The sequence below is a fragment of the Gymnogyps californianus genome, chromosome 1 (assembly GCF_018139145.2).
Source record: "Gymnogyps californianus isolate 813 chromosome 1, ASM1813914v2, whole genome shotgun sequence".
NCBI lineage: Eukaryota > Metazoa > Chordata > Aves > Accipitriformes > Cathartidae > Gymnogyps > Gymnogyps californianus.
The window spans coordinates 3,843,139-3,856,217 of NC_059471.1; the positions used below are offsets into that span (position 1 = coordinate 3,843,139).

The 13,079-nt window shown below is 42.9% G+C and overlaps 1 protein-coding gene across 2 annotated transcripts; it reads right to left on the reverse strand.

Moving 5' to 3' along the window:
• Positions 1–1,656: 1,656 nt before the first annotated feature.
• CLNS1A (chloride nucleotide-sensitive channel 1A) lies at positions 1,657–13,079 on the reverse strand. 2 transcript variants are annotated; one of them, XM_050911622.1, is made up of 7 exons: positions 12,931–13,079; positions 10,547–10,683; positions 8,140–8,247; positions 7,279–7,389; positions 6,636–6,809; positions 4,968–5,052; positions 1,657–2,284 (listed from the first exon to the last, which is right to left on the reverse strand). In XM_050911622.1, exons 1-6 carry the CDS (start codon positions 13,077–13,079, stop codon positions 4,985–4,987), a joined length of 747 nt encoding a protein of 248 aa, XP_050767579.1. In that variant the 3' UTR covers positions 1,657–2,284; positions 4,968–4,984. The 2 variants fall into 2 exon arrangements, with proteins under 2 accessions (XP_050767579.1, XP_050767587.1); XM_050911630.1 differs by having other exon boundaries at positions 8,140–8,250; positions 12,931–13,049.

A 13,079-nucleotide genomic window follows, 5' to 3' on the forward strand; every position in this document is an offset into this window, starting at 1 on the left:
CAAAGTCCATAAAGCAAAGAGGTCTGATCTGACTTCTGTACGTCTACATTGTTTATTTTGGCATAACATACAGTTTAAAAAAAATTGGAACAAATCCAGGTGATTAACAAGTAGTTGCTTTAGCTGTAGCCACTAGAAGTAGAATTAAAAAAAAAAAACAACCCACTAAGAAGTAGACATGCCTTAAATTGACTAAATTAAGGCAAAACAAAAGGAAAAAAACAAAAAGTAGAAAGAATGAAAAATATAACTTAGGAACTGACGAATTTAACTATTTTTGGTAGTGCAGACAAAAATTAGTATTTTACATTCAAAGTTATGAATGCTTATGAAGTATAAGTGTTCCCAGAACACTTACACATAGCTTAAATACAAAGTTTTATTGAAAATAAAACTTGTCAATCCACACAAGACACTTGTCAATGCTACCTTCAGGGCTCATCCAGGTTTGTTTCCGCCTGACCGAAATTAATCTTACTCCATTGATTTGAATGGAAGCATCATAAAATGTCTGCTCCTGGAGCTCTGCATCAATACAACATACATTCTCCTTTCTAGAGCTTCCTACTGCTCGGACATAGTGTGAGAGTATGGAGAGGACCTGCGTGTAGTCCAGCTGCCCTGTAGGTTAACTGTGCCCACCTGCCACGATATGTAACAGGCAGTCTGCAGTTTAATATGAGAAACAATAGAAAGACCACACTCCAAAAACTACGATATACACCAGAAAAAAAAAAAAAAAAAAAATCCAGAAGCTGTTTTAACCATGAACAGGGATTTAGAATTGTATGAGCTTTCTTTCCTAAACTACCGTGTTGGTGGAGTTTTAGTACTCCTTAGCTGTCCCGAAATCTCACCACATGAAGATTCTCCAAATCCCAGTGCAAAAATTAAAGCATCACTCTGTACCCTTCTTTGTTACTCTGTATCCTAACAAAAACATGCATGCATTTACATAAATATATATACATATGTGTATACAAAGGGGCTAGGAAAGACATTCTTGTAGAATGTCTTGTTGCATAACATGCTCAATACTTCATTTATTCAGCAACGTCAATAGTTCACAAGACCATTAAATCATCACTGATTTGACTGGCATTCCTAACGAATATTCAACAAAGAGTGGTTATAATTTTCACATACCTTGAAACCAAACCATATCCCAACATGCTAAGCAGGGCAGGACCACTCAATACGATTCCAAGAGTGTAAGGCTGGTAAAGAAAACTGTTCATATACCAACACAATAATATTGAAAAAAATTCACTAGTCAACTTCAAATCAAATGAAAACGGAAAAAGTTTAGTATCAGACTTTCATTTGTTTACTGGGGGGGAAAAAACCCTTGAATTTGCTGACATTGCCCCACAGCAAAACACCACGCAGAGAGCTGAAACAGTAAAAGCTCCAGTAGGACTAAGCTCTTAGCAATCTAAAGTCAGGTTCCTAAATGTGGGATGTGTCACAGACTAATTCTGTCTTACAGGTGCACTCTGCAAATATTCTGCCCTTTTATTTGCACATCCAGGTAAACGATGAAAATGGCTTCACTGGACTTTTTTGTTGTAGAAGAGAGCGCTAAAACTCAAGGGACGTCAGCTCAGAGTTGTCAGCCGCTTGCTGAAGTAAAGGACTGAGAACTGCAACACGGAGTTGGTTGTGAGATACAAAAATCTTAGTTTATTTAACAATCTTGTTAACATTTAATACAAAGACACAAAACAGTTCTCTTTTTCAGGACTTTACAGACATTACTCCATCTCCTCTACCACCCAAACTCTGCTCTCAGAGAAATGAAAAAGATAGCACTGAACTGATAAAGCCAGTTACTTGAGGGGCATTAAATTTAGCTTTGCTTTTAATCCTTGGCCGACCCTATTTCCTTTTAGTTGAACTTTGTAACATTTCTGTTTCCATTCTACTCCACCGACTCAATGAACAGGTACAAAAATATGGAAAATTCTAGGACAATCTAAAATTCTGTTCTACTTACAGTTTTATTTCTGAAGTCCTAGAATTCCTACAAAGGCTTCTTTGAAATGACCCCTGATTAGCCCCATTCAAGTGTTAGATGCAAGAGGTTTTATTGTTTTTTGTTGGTTTTGTTTTTTTTAAATAACCCCATAGTGGTCACAAATGTCAAACCCTGTTTTAAACATCTATAAAAGCATTTATAGACCTAGATGTCTAAGCTCAGGTCATTAAAAGAAAGGTTAACTCCCGATAGTCACTGCAATGCCTTCAGTTTTACAGCTTATTCTGGAAGTGCCACAAGAGGAATCTGAAAGATACAAGACACCAAGTTTACATAATTGGCATTAAAAGAAAAGCTTACTAATCTTTACAAAGTAGTAGCTATCTGTTGCTTGCAGTCACAGAGGACAGCACTTTACTGCAAGCCCGCTAATTTTCAGAAGGGCTGAGCATCTTTGCCTTTGGCAGCAGCTCTAAACTCAGGTCAGCTAAGGACAGCACACGCTTACAATCCGCAGTTGTACGCCTGTGTCCTGGCAGACCCCGCTGCACCGCCGCACACAGACACACCAGCTGCTTCGGAACAATTACTGCAACCTCGTGATGCGACAGACAAAACACCGCTTATTACACGACCAGTGGAAATGTCCCACATCAACTGTCAGCAAGTCTTCCAGGAGCTTCAGCGGGCAACTGTCGCATCTCATTTGGGTAACGAGCAGTAACATGCAACATGAGCGTCCCACAAGGGCATCGCTTTAGAGGCAGGGCAGCGCGTTGCTCTCTAAAGGATCGCCAACAAGATGTTCTTGTGGATCGTTTTTGCAGTTCAGAAAGTTAAAAGGGCCGAGCTGCTCCACAGAGTACCGAGAAGATCACGGCGTGCTCCCTCTCTGCCCCTACTTTCAGAGTGTAGAACCAAGCCACCCTTGTGCTCAAACTTGTTAGCAGCGTGATGAGCACAGACCGGCAAGAGCTGTTCTTGTCACTTTGCACCTTCAGTTGGTTATTGCTGCCGTACATCCTAGGTTTTTAAACTAACTTAAATTACATCACCGCAGTCAGGCTGGTGGTTACTTTATAAAGGCCCATCACACCCACAGCTCCCAAATGGCTACCTGGAGCGATGTCACTGCAACGCTTGATGCTGCGCGTGCAGATCACTTGATCTGCCCTGACAGGGATCAGCTCCTCAGCTCTGATCAGCGCAAGCAGAAGGACAGAAGGACTCCCTATCCAGTCAGCTCTCGCAGCATTAATCTCCCACAGCCACCTGCCGCACCGTGGAAGGCACGGAGTAAGCAGCAGGAAGAATTCCACTGACCAAAACTACTTCTTACAGGGTGTATTTTGCGCTTTGCTAGAAGATCAGTCACCACCACTTCCAGCAGCACTTTCAGGCTCCTTAGAGATCTGCTACCAGCCACAAAATCCCCTTAATCCTGCTGAAGTTTAAGCCAGGACAATAAGCATTCAAATTTGAATTTTCAACAGCATGATTTTTATTTTTTTTATTTTTTTTTAATAAACCATGGACCGGAATCATCATGGAGATCGAGTCATCAGAGCCAAGCTTTCCATTCACTAACTAAGAGGCACTTCATTTACAGCTGAAGAGTTTTCCCTAGTTTTAAAATGTGTCCTTTATCAAATAAGGTAACTGTCCAGTGGCGGGGCAACCAGTATCTTGACTTTTTTTGGAAGAACTCCTCTCCGTACTACAAAGTCTCTCCCAGGGTAGGAAAAGCAACTGAAGAGAAGTTTGAGCTCTTACACCAAATGATAAATACTAATTCAGCACCAGCGGCAGTGGTTGAGATCAGAAATCTCAGAAAAACAGAATTTCAGAAATTCAGAAACAAAGAAAAATAAGCAGCAGAGGAGGAAAGCAGATGCGCATCACCCCTCCGCAACAGCCTTTCTCGGGGACTGCAGCCTCTTTCTCAGTGACACTGTCATCCCTAACCAACTACTTCTGCCCCATTTCCATCTACTTTTTTCAGCATGTCATCTTCTTCTTTGTGGCCCCTTCCTCCCCTACCCCTTTCCTTTTTTTTCCCCCCGAGCTTTTGGCTGTCTGTCCCACAACTGTTTTCTCCGGCATTTCAAGTGGGATACTTCTGTGCTCACTTTAAGGCAAAAGCTGGCAGTCTCACTTCCAAGAGAGGCAGAACTGGGACAACGCACCACTGCTTGAGCAGCACGTGCAATCTGTGCACTAGCGAGCACTGCTGAAGCAGGGGTGGAATCACAACCACACCGTGCCTGTGCGTCTCCACAAACACAGTCCCAGAATCAGCTGCTCTTCCTCTCCCACCCAGCGCCAGCGAGGAAACGCTGGCAGATCTCGTAATGCCACTAAAGGGAGAAAAGCAGTACAGGTGATGATAGGCAAGAGGGCACACTGGCAAAACCACCTAAGCAGGGTGTTGTCGCTAAGTTGTGCACTTCTGACAACAATCCCATCCAGATTGCTCGGTAACTTTACCAGGAACTGTTCCTGCTCCGCTTACAGTGAAGGAAGAGATGGACTTGCAGCGCTGTGAAGTGTTCTGTCCCCTTGAAAGACCTGGGAAATCCTGCACAGTAAGGGCGAAACAATGGACACTAAGGGCGAAACAACGGACACTAAGGGCAGTAACTTCCCAGCAATGGCTCCAGCGATCATATATCAGCATCTAAGAGCCTTTGAGATCGGACAATTTCTAAATCTACTAAAGGGCTGACCTGTCTTCCAGACAGGCGCGTCCACACAGGTTACCCACGCAGCGTGACGATTTACGCCGACAGGCAATTTTGGACAGATCGTTGAACATCTTTCCATACTTGTGATAACTACAGCTACCTTTTCCTTCTCTAAATCACCATCATCCTGATATCACAAGATACTTCCTGTAGGAGATCTGGGATCATTTGCATTACACAAATTACAGAGATGGAAGGCCGTGCAGGACTGAAAAGCATAGGTGTTGGAAGACAGAACAACTTACAGCAGCATACGTCCTCCTCAGTGATCGACTTCTGCGTCTTCAAACTGCCCCGCAACTACTGGTGCTATGTCCACCTCCATCCCATCTGAAAAAACCAGCAAACACTAGGTAACGCTGCAGGCTCGCCAGCCCATGATGCTATCACATGGCAGAGAGCGAGGGCCCTCTGTTGACAAGAGACGGCCAGAACAGAAAACTCTTTTGCTGAACTTCTGAAAGCGGCCTAAGGAGACTGATGTGCTCACAAGTTTGTGGTTTTTGTTCCAGCTCTATCAGTCGGTCACTTAAAGACATCACTGCTTCCTACAACTTCATCTCACCCTATCTTATTGAAAGACTTAAATACCGGATTTAAACTATTTCATTTTTAAAATGAAGTTTCAGTGTAACAAATGGCATGATTCCTTTTAATAGCTTTAATTACGCTCTAACAGAAAGAGGCTGGATCCTGTTCTGAAACTACTCTCAGCCATCAAGTTGAAAAAAGGAACAACTGCTCGGTGCTACAATGTCAAAAAATAACAGAATTGTGAAACTGAGCAGCCCTGGGGATAGTAATAATTGTAGCACACCAAGAAGCAGTACCTTAGCAAATAAGATTAGGAAAGCAAATAAAACTGATGAAGATGGCTTTGAGACACGTGACATGCTTGCTGTTCAATTTATTTTAATTTTCAAAATTTGGGGATTCAGAAACCTGACAAAATTTTCAAATGAAGGGCACTGCTAACACACCAGTGTATCACCTAAGGTTATCTTTACATTATATAAATTTATTCAAAGTTGTGGAACAAAGAGAACCTATGAACGACTGACAAAACAAATAGATTAAAAAATCATCCATGTGGATGAGAACAGATTAGTTATTATTCTGTTGACTATTCTAGGCGAGCTGATAGCTAGAAATCCACAACAGCTGCATCATTTTTATCCTTCAAAAACATCAGGCCATACTAAAACACTGCGATTTATATCAAAAAAAGAAGCAATACTACTAAACTACTTCCCTGTTCTTCTCCCAGGTAATATATTGCTCCAGTGAAAACAGCATGCAGAAAAAGCAAACTCTGAGAGACTGGTTTTTTTCCCCAACAAAATGAAATGTTACTCCTTAAATACATGTTTGAATGATCAGTAGCATTAAGAGACAGCATCCTTCAGAAAAGCAGGTGTTTTGTTTTTTTTTTTTAAATCTGTTCCAGTGTATTTCAATAATTCTGAATTCACACTGAACTCTGTAAAGAGAATTATTAACTTTCAATTTAGGGTATTTAAAAAAAAACCAACAAAACTATTACCTGTTTAGAGTGGAAATTGCTTCCTAATCCCAGTGACTGACAAGTTTAATTTTTTTTTAATCCTAAATCAACTTCACCCTACCACTATTCCAGGAAATCATACCAGTAAGAATCAAGAATTCTTAACACAGTGGTCCTCATTCTTTAACACAGCAGCCCTCAATCCACAGCAGGCAACATGCTGCCGTAGGGCCACAGACATTTTTATAACCTGTAGTTGTGAACAAAGATGATACCGCTGTTGACGCACACAGCGCAGTAAGGCATCACCTACAGCATGATACTTGCTCAGTCCTGGTGTTTGTGGATTAGCCAGGCTGGAGAAGCACTGCTTTCATATATTCTTTAGTAAAACAGAAGCATTTCTTACCTTCAAACTCCCTTATCGAGTCTTCTGTTCTCACTCCAGCCATGTTGTACTGACTGCTGACAGACTGGGCTAACATGCCTTCTAACCTCTCCAGAGTGGCCTGACCTTCTGCAGTTAAATGCGACAATCCTTCTTCGTAAGTGTAAAAGGTCGGGATGTCACCTTGTTCTAGCTCTGCAAAAACAAGTTTACGTTTATCAGACCTACGTTTAGGAGCCTGCATCAAGCAGGGGTGGAAGAATAGGACAACAGCTAGGCAAGTTATGCTCAGATTAACTGACTGAGATTAAAAGGCTGCTTCCATCGGTTACAGAACATACATAGTGATGTGAATTGACCACACCACAGCATGGGCACTGAACTTGTGCTAGGACATCCACTGGGAACGGGAAAGGCTGATATTTGTGTCTTGGGGCTTTTGAGAATGAGAACAATGTTTTTGCTGAATTCCAGTGATTTGTGACAGCTAAACTACAGATTTTCTGCAGATTTCTGAGTTTTTATACTGCACCTGTGGCAAAAAGAATGTTTTGGCAAGATGAGTAATAAACAAGGAACTTCTAAACAGACCAAACCATTCTTATGACAGATACCAGGTATCCAAGTGCTGGCAGGTATTTCAAAAGAAACAACTGTTACAAACCGTGGGCCTCAACATCGTACTCCTCCCCTTCATAATCGTTGTCTGAATCTTCATCGTCTGGGTCTGGATGCAGAGCCTGGCATTCACACATCGCTGAAAACATGGCTTCCACTGTAGGAACACAAACGAACACAAACCTCCCTCGTTTCTCCACCAATACCCCACAACAACAGGCAAGAAATCCTGGACTGAGTCATCAGAGAGACTGAGAATATTCCTTTACCAGAACCACCACGGAATTCGTATTTGAAAACATCATCCAAGCAGCCAGCAGCCATGCAAGAAACAAATCAGGTTTCCTAGATCCAGCCTCGTGCTTTACCCTCATAACAGCACTTTTCCATTATTTCATTGATGATAAAGGCTTATCTCTGGACAATTCAGTCTGTGGTTACCCACTACAGGATTCCTTGCAGCATCTAATACATAAGATTCTTAAAACTTGGATCCAACTGTAAGCTCTGTGCCTGACGGGATACGACTGCTTTCCAGCAGTAGTGTCTGAACATTAGCATGTTCCTAAAGAAACTGTCGCTGACTCAAATATCACTGAATTTGTGATTAAAAAGATGATTCCCATACAAGTTCTCTGCAAATGTATATAGATAAGATTATCTGTATCATGTATTTATACTTAAAAGTCTCTATCTTAAGGCATTGGAATTTTCCTTGAGAAGCAGCTGCTTGAAATATTCTGGCTTCAAGCAAGATAAAACAATTTGCTTTGTTCTTTTCAGCACACAGAAATCAAGTAATTAGAGAAGGACACTAAAGGATCACGTCATTTACATCTCTATACCCCAGTGTCTTCCACATATAACCAGGACTTTAAGCTAAAACATGATTTCCCTCTTCACTTACAGGCTGATTTGTCGCTAGGTACAAATCTGAATTCCGCAATTGGTTCAACATCGTCATCACTGTCTTCCTCCTCCTCCCCTTCAGCCATGGGAGCTTCTTTTGTCTCCTCTTCTTTAGGAAATTGAAAGATTTAAGAGAAACATGTTTATTTTGTCCAAAAAAGTCACGTTTGTTTCAAGAACACACACGTAATCAAATCAGAAACCTGGACACAACCTGAGAGAGGCACAAACCAACCCATTCCCATCCGCATTACGGATACTTGAGGCCCTCTCACAGCACCTTGACAACACTTGCGAGGCACATGAAAACTTCTCTATTTATAATTTTAGGACTTTAGATTTCTGTAATGTTCACATGATGTATCCGTGTACGTCAGGAAAACTGCCCAATTCTTATTAAAAACAGTTGTGGTCAAAAACCCCACAATTCACAATTATTATAATTTACTTGCACAATGCTATATATGTATTTTTTGTATGAAATATGAATTTTGTGGATCCTTAACACTACTGTCATGAAATCAACTCACTTCCAGCATGGCCTCTCACAGAGGACTGTGACATTTACAGAAGATCTCCACTCAATTTCCGACATTCCTAGCCAGCCAGCAAGATGTCAGATGTAGAAAGCGCACCCAGAGCCAATGACAACTGCGGGCAAAACCGTGCTTCCTGACTTCTGTGCACTACATACATTAATAAGTAAACAACAATGTGACATTTTACTTTCCATAAATATAAAACCCACAAAGATGGTGGCTACAGTTCATCGCTTTGGGGCTGGGGACACTGCACTGACAGCCTCAAAAGTACATAATTATTTTCTACAGAAAAAGAGGAAGACAGCTAAGGCTGTTCCACTGAGAGTGGCTTTTATCACATACAAAACTGGCATCGCCAAGAATATTAAGAAGCCAAGAAGCTGCCAGCCAGCTGCCCCAAAAAATGAAGTGTCCAAGGAAGTTACTCAATCCTTTTCCAACTGACACCCGCAGGCACAGCTTGCTACTGCTGAGTCCAGCTCTTTGTTTTCAATGAAGTCAACCTCTGACTGCCTTTTTCTAAAAAAGGGGCGAGGATAAGGCACATACACACAGAGAGCACAACAAAAACTTTCAGAGGAAGAACAAAATGTACCCTGCCCAACTAAGAATGAAGACTCCTGCGGCCAAAGAAGTGGAGAGGTTTGCGTTTAACACTATTCAGCAGTTAAAATTGCAGGCCAGGGATAGACTTGAAAACTAAACAAATCTACTTGCTGTAGAAGATTTACTGTAGCCAGAGTTCATATATTAAAAAAAAAAACAACCCACCCACACAAAAAAACCCACAAAAAACAGTCTATTAAGGATTTATAGGTAAGAACTATCACAGGATATCCATATTTTCAAACAACATTATCAGAATGAATTAAAAGCTGGAAACAGTATCTTTCTTCAGACTAGGCTCAGTTTACTTCAAAATAAACACAGTTAAAGGAAAATGAGGAAGAACCACCAAGAGGTGTATGTACGTGTCCTCTTATTATTTGTAGTGATAGACTGTCAGAGAACGTTAGTAACATGAGAGAAGGAAATAAGGAAGAGTATTAATAGCTTAAAAACACCTCTACCTCCTCAGAGTCTTGTCAATACTTTCAGAATATCAACTATTTAAAGAAAAATTAAATGCCAGATTTTAACCTTTAACTGCAACAACTAGTAGGCATGAAGGGGAAAGGAGACCTGCTCAAGACTTAACATTTGTTACTCTTCGATTGAGACGGCAGTTTATGACACACTTAAAATATTAAAAGCTCTGCCAGAAGAAAAAAATTGATACATCAAACCCATAGAAAATCTGCATACAAACAATGAAACAGAAAGCTTGTTTTCTCTAGGTCAAAGCAAGAACGGTCAAACGTTGGTTTTGTGGGAAATGTACAAAGATCCATTAAGCCTGGTAACATGAGCTATTGTCTTTTTTTTTTTTTTTTAAGCAAGCTGTAGGAGAAAATGAATGAAAGCTTGCAGGCTAATGTGAAACAGCAGGAATTCATAAAGCCTGGAGAGGGTAGCAACGCTAACATAAATTCAATAAAGCAAAAAAGGTACCTAAGCTGGAATCACAGGCAGACTGCAGAGGAACTAAATTGTTTAAAATGAGTATAAGAGAGCAGAGAACTGATTTTCAGCGGCTCCAGCTGTACATAGTCACATGCTGAGGGCAGAACAGTACAGAAGTGACTCTAAACAAGGGCAAAGCTATACTTCTAAAATAACCATCCTTCAGGGAAATGAAAATGAAAATACAAGCTATCACTTGAATGAAGCATATAATTTTTAAAAACAAAATTTACTCTTTTTGAAGAAGAAATCATGACGCTCAGGACTGCGTGGGAACACTAAGCAACAGTCCGGGCATACCTTCGAATTTGGCATTCACCATGACGTACAAGTGCTCCCACGGGTAGGCGTTCAGGTCCCTGGAGACGGCATGTAAACTTATGGTGGGATAATCCAAGGAGAAGCCAACTCCGGAGTTTTCCAGCCAAGACAGACGACTAACAAGGAGGGGGGCAGAAAAAACCAAGAGACAAGTTAGAAACGAACAGAGGAATCTAAGGTACCCGACTCACGCCTGCAGAAAAGCAAACCAGCCCCAAAAAAGTGAGTAACTCTGGGAAAGGCGCTTACCCCACTCTCAGGTAATACACGGTCCTGGACCTGCCCTAACAGCACCTTACAACGGCATTAACTGATAGCTGAGGTAAAAGAAACCTTTTCTTAAAGAACGTGAAGCTGAGCACCCTAAACACATTTCAGCTTTATCACATTTGCACTAAACCCTGAATTTCCCTCCCTACCTCTTAATTTTCTCCTCCCTGTAGATATCTATCATCCCAAAGATAACTACAGAGGTTCCAGAGTGTGATTTATAACTCAAACTATTAAATGTTCTGTGGTTTTTCAAGATAAAGAGAACACTGAAAGGAAAGTCACTATTGTAATTTCTGGAAGATTATAGATCTGATATGGGTATAACCTGTATGTAGAAAAACAACCAGGCCTGTGATCAGCAAAGCTAACAAAGCCAGGTTACAGGTTTCTTTCCCCCCTCACAACTTCTGTGCTGTAACCTCTGCTTCCCGCCATTTTCGCTCTCATCCCTAACCACAGCAAGAAACAGCACAGGTTGTCGCCACTGGGCTGCTACTTCCTTCATATCAGAAAGATCAATGTCTTTCTACCAGCAAAGAAATCAAACTCAACCTAGTTTGGGGTGTCTGTGATCAATGAGGTCACACAGTGAACAGAAATAGAGAGGGGCAGAAAGCGAGACCTCCGCCACGTACAAAACTCAGCATTCAGAAGTTTTTGTGGAGGGACAAAACCAATGAAAAGGTCACAGAAGACTCCTCGCCTCGGGAAATCAGGCTGAGAGCAAGAGCTAGTGAAGTGGGAGCGAGGAATTTCTTTCCTAGCCTCGATCGGCCAGTTCTCAATGTCTAGAGCTGTTGATGTAGAGTCAGTACACGGATCCAAAGCCGCATTGTCCTCCCGGGTGCCCGGTTCTCCCACAGCACAGCACTCCTGCAAACGCCGGCGTTTTCTATTCATTACTAGCAAGCGACTCTGCTAAAAGCTCTGCGACGCGCTCGAAACATGTTGGGAGGAAGCTGGCAGACTTGTATGCGCCTCACACACAGATCTATTGAAAGCAAGTTACAAGGCAACTCAACATTATACGTGTCGAGAGCAGATACTGCGCAAACAGAAGCCCTTGTATCTGCAACCAAACAACTAAACAAAACAGTAACTGAAATTCCAGAGATTCCTCTCCAAGAGGAACGCAACATCACGAACAAGTTCAGGTAGGGCAAAAGCCCCTCAAATAATATTACCCATTTTATAAACACTTCGTAGTCTAAAGGCTTTAAAAGAAAATTCACTCCTCAGTGCACGTTTTGGATGTTGTTTTTGTTCTGACAATGCTCTTCTGCTGCAAAAATATATTATATTTAGAGTACTTTTCTATGGTTAAAGAAAATTACGTTTGCCTTAATCAACAAGCTGTCTTCTTGAACCGTACAATGCAGGGAGGATTTAAAGGAAACTATAAAGAGCTCAGATAACATCTTTTGAGAATAACCATACTGCTTTCTGCCTAGTAAGAACGTACAGCGTCCACGTGATTAGTGCGCCATGACAGACTTCACAGAACCACAGCAGTTAATAACAGCAGGAAACCAACAGCCCCGTCCGCTCCCCTGTCAACGGAAAAGAGGTGCCATGTTTTTAATGCACCGGCCGGCCGGGCTCCCCTGCTGTGCTGTTCCCTCTTGCGTTGTTTAAAACGCCATTTAGAGCAGGAATAGCAGGAACTCCCCTCAGGGTTTGCCCCTCACAGCCCTTTTTGAGGGCCTCCCCCACGCGACGGCCCCCCCTTATCTGAGTCCCCTACATCCACCTTCGGTCAGGTCCCCTCAGGGGAGACCCCCACAGTCACCTCAGGGGAGAGAGCCCCTCAGGGGAGGCCCCACACTCCCCCAGAGGAGAGCCCCCCGCCCCGGGACAGAGGCCCCCACACACGGGGCCCTCCCAGCTTGGTCTCCACCAGCCCCCAGGGAAGCCCCCCCACAAGTCGGCCCTCTCAAAATAACCCACACAGTCCCCTTAGGGAGGGCCCTCACAAGGCAGCCCCTCACACGACGGTCCCCCAGCCCCCTGAGGGCAGCCCCCGCACCGCGAGGCCTACGGGGGCCCCGAGAACCGTAACCCCACACACGCTCCGGTTCCGCCCCCCTCACCTCTCGGCGATGTAAAGCGTGCCGGCACCCAGGGTGCGCCCCGCCAGCACCGCCTCCGTGTCAGGCTGCTGGTGGCGAACGCCCTCGGCCGGCGGCGGGAACCGCTTGAGGAAACTCATGGCGCCGCCGCCGCCTCCCTCCTCCACCAT

What these genes read in the sequence shown, in the direction of transcription:
- CLNS1A (XM_050911622.1), bottom strand. Translation starts at nt 13,079, where the DNA reads ATGGTGGAGGAGGGAGGCGGCGGCGGCGCCATGAGTTTCCTCAAGCGG. An exon ending in ACGCTTTACATCGCCGAGAG is followed by an intron (nt 10,684 to 12,930) that starts GTGAGGGGGGCG and finishes CCTCCTTGTTAG; the next exon opens with TCGTCTGTCTTGGCTGGAAA. An exon ending in GTACGATGTTGAGGCCCACG is followed by an intron (nt 6,810 to 7,278) that starts GTTTGTAACAGT and finishes TTGTTTTTGCAG; the next exon opens with AGCTAGAACAAGGTGACATC.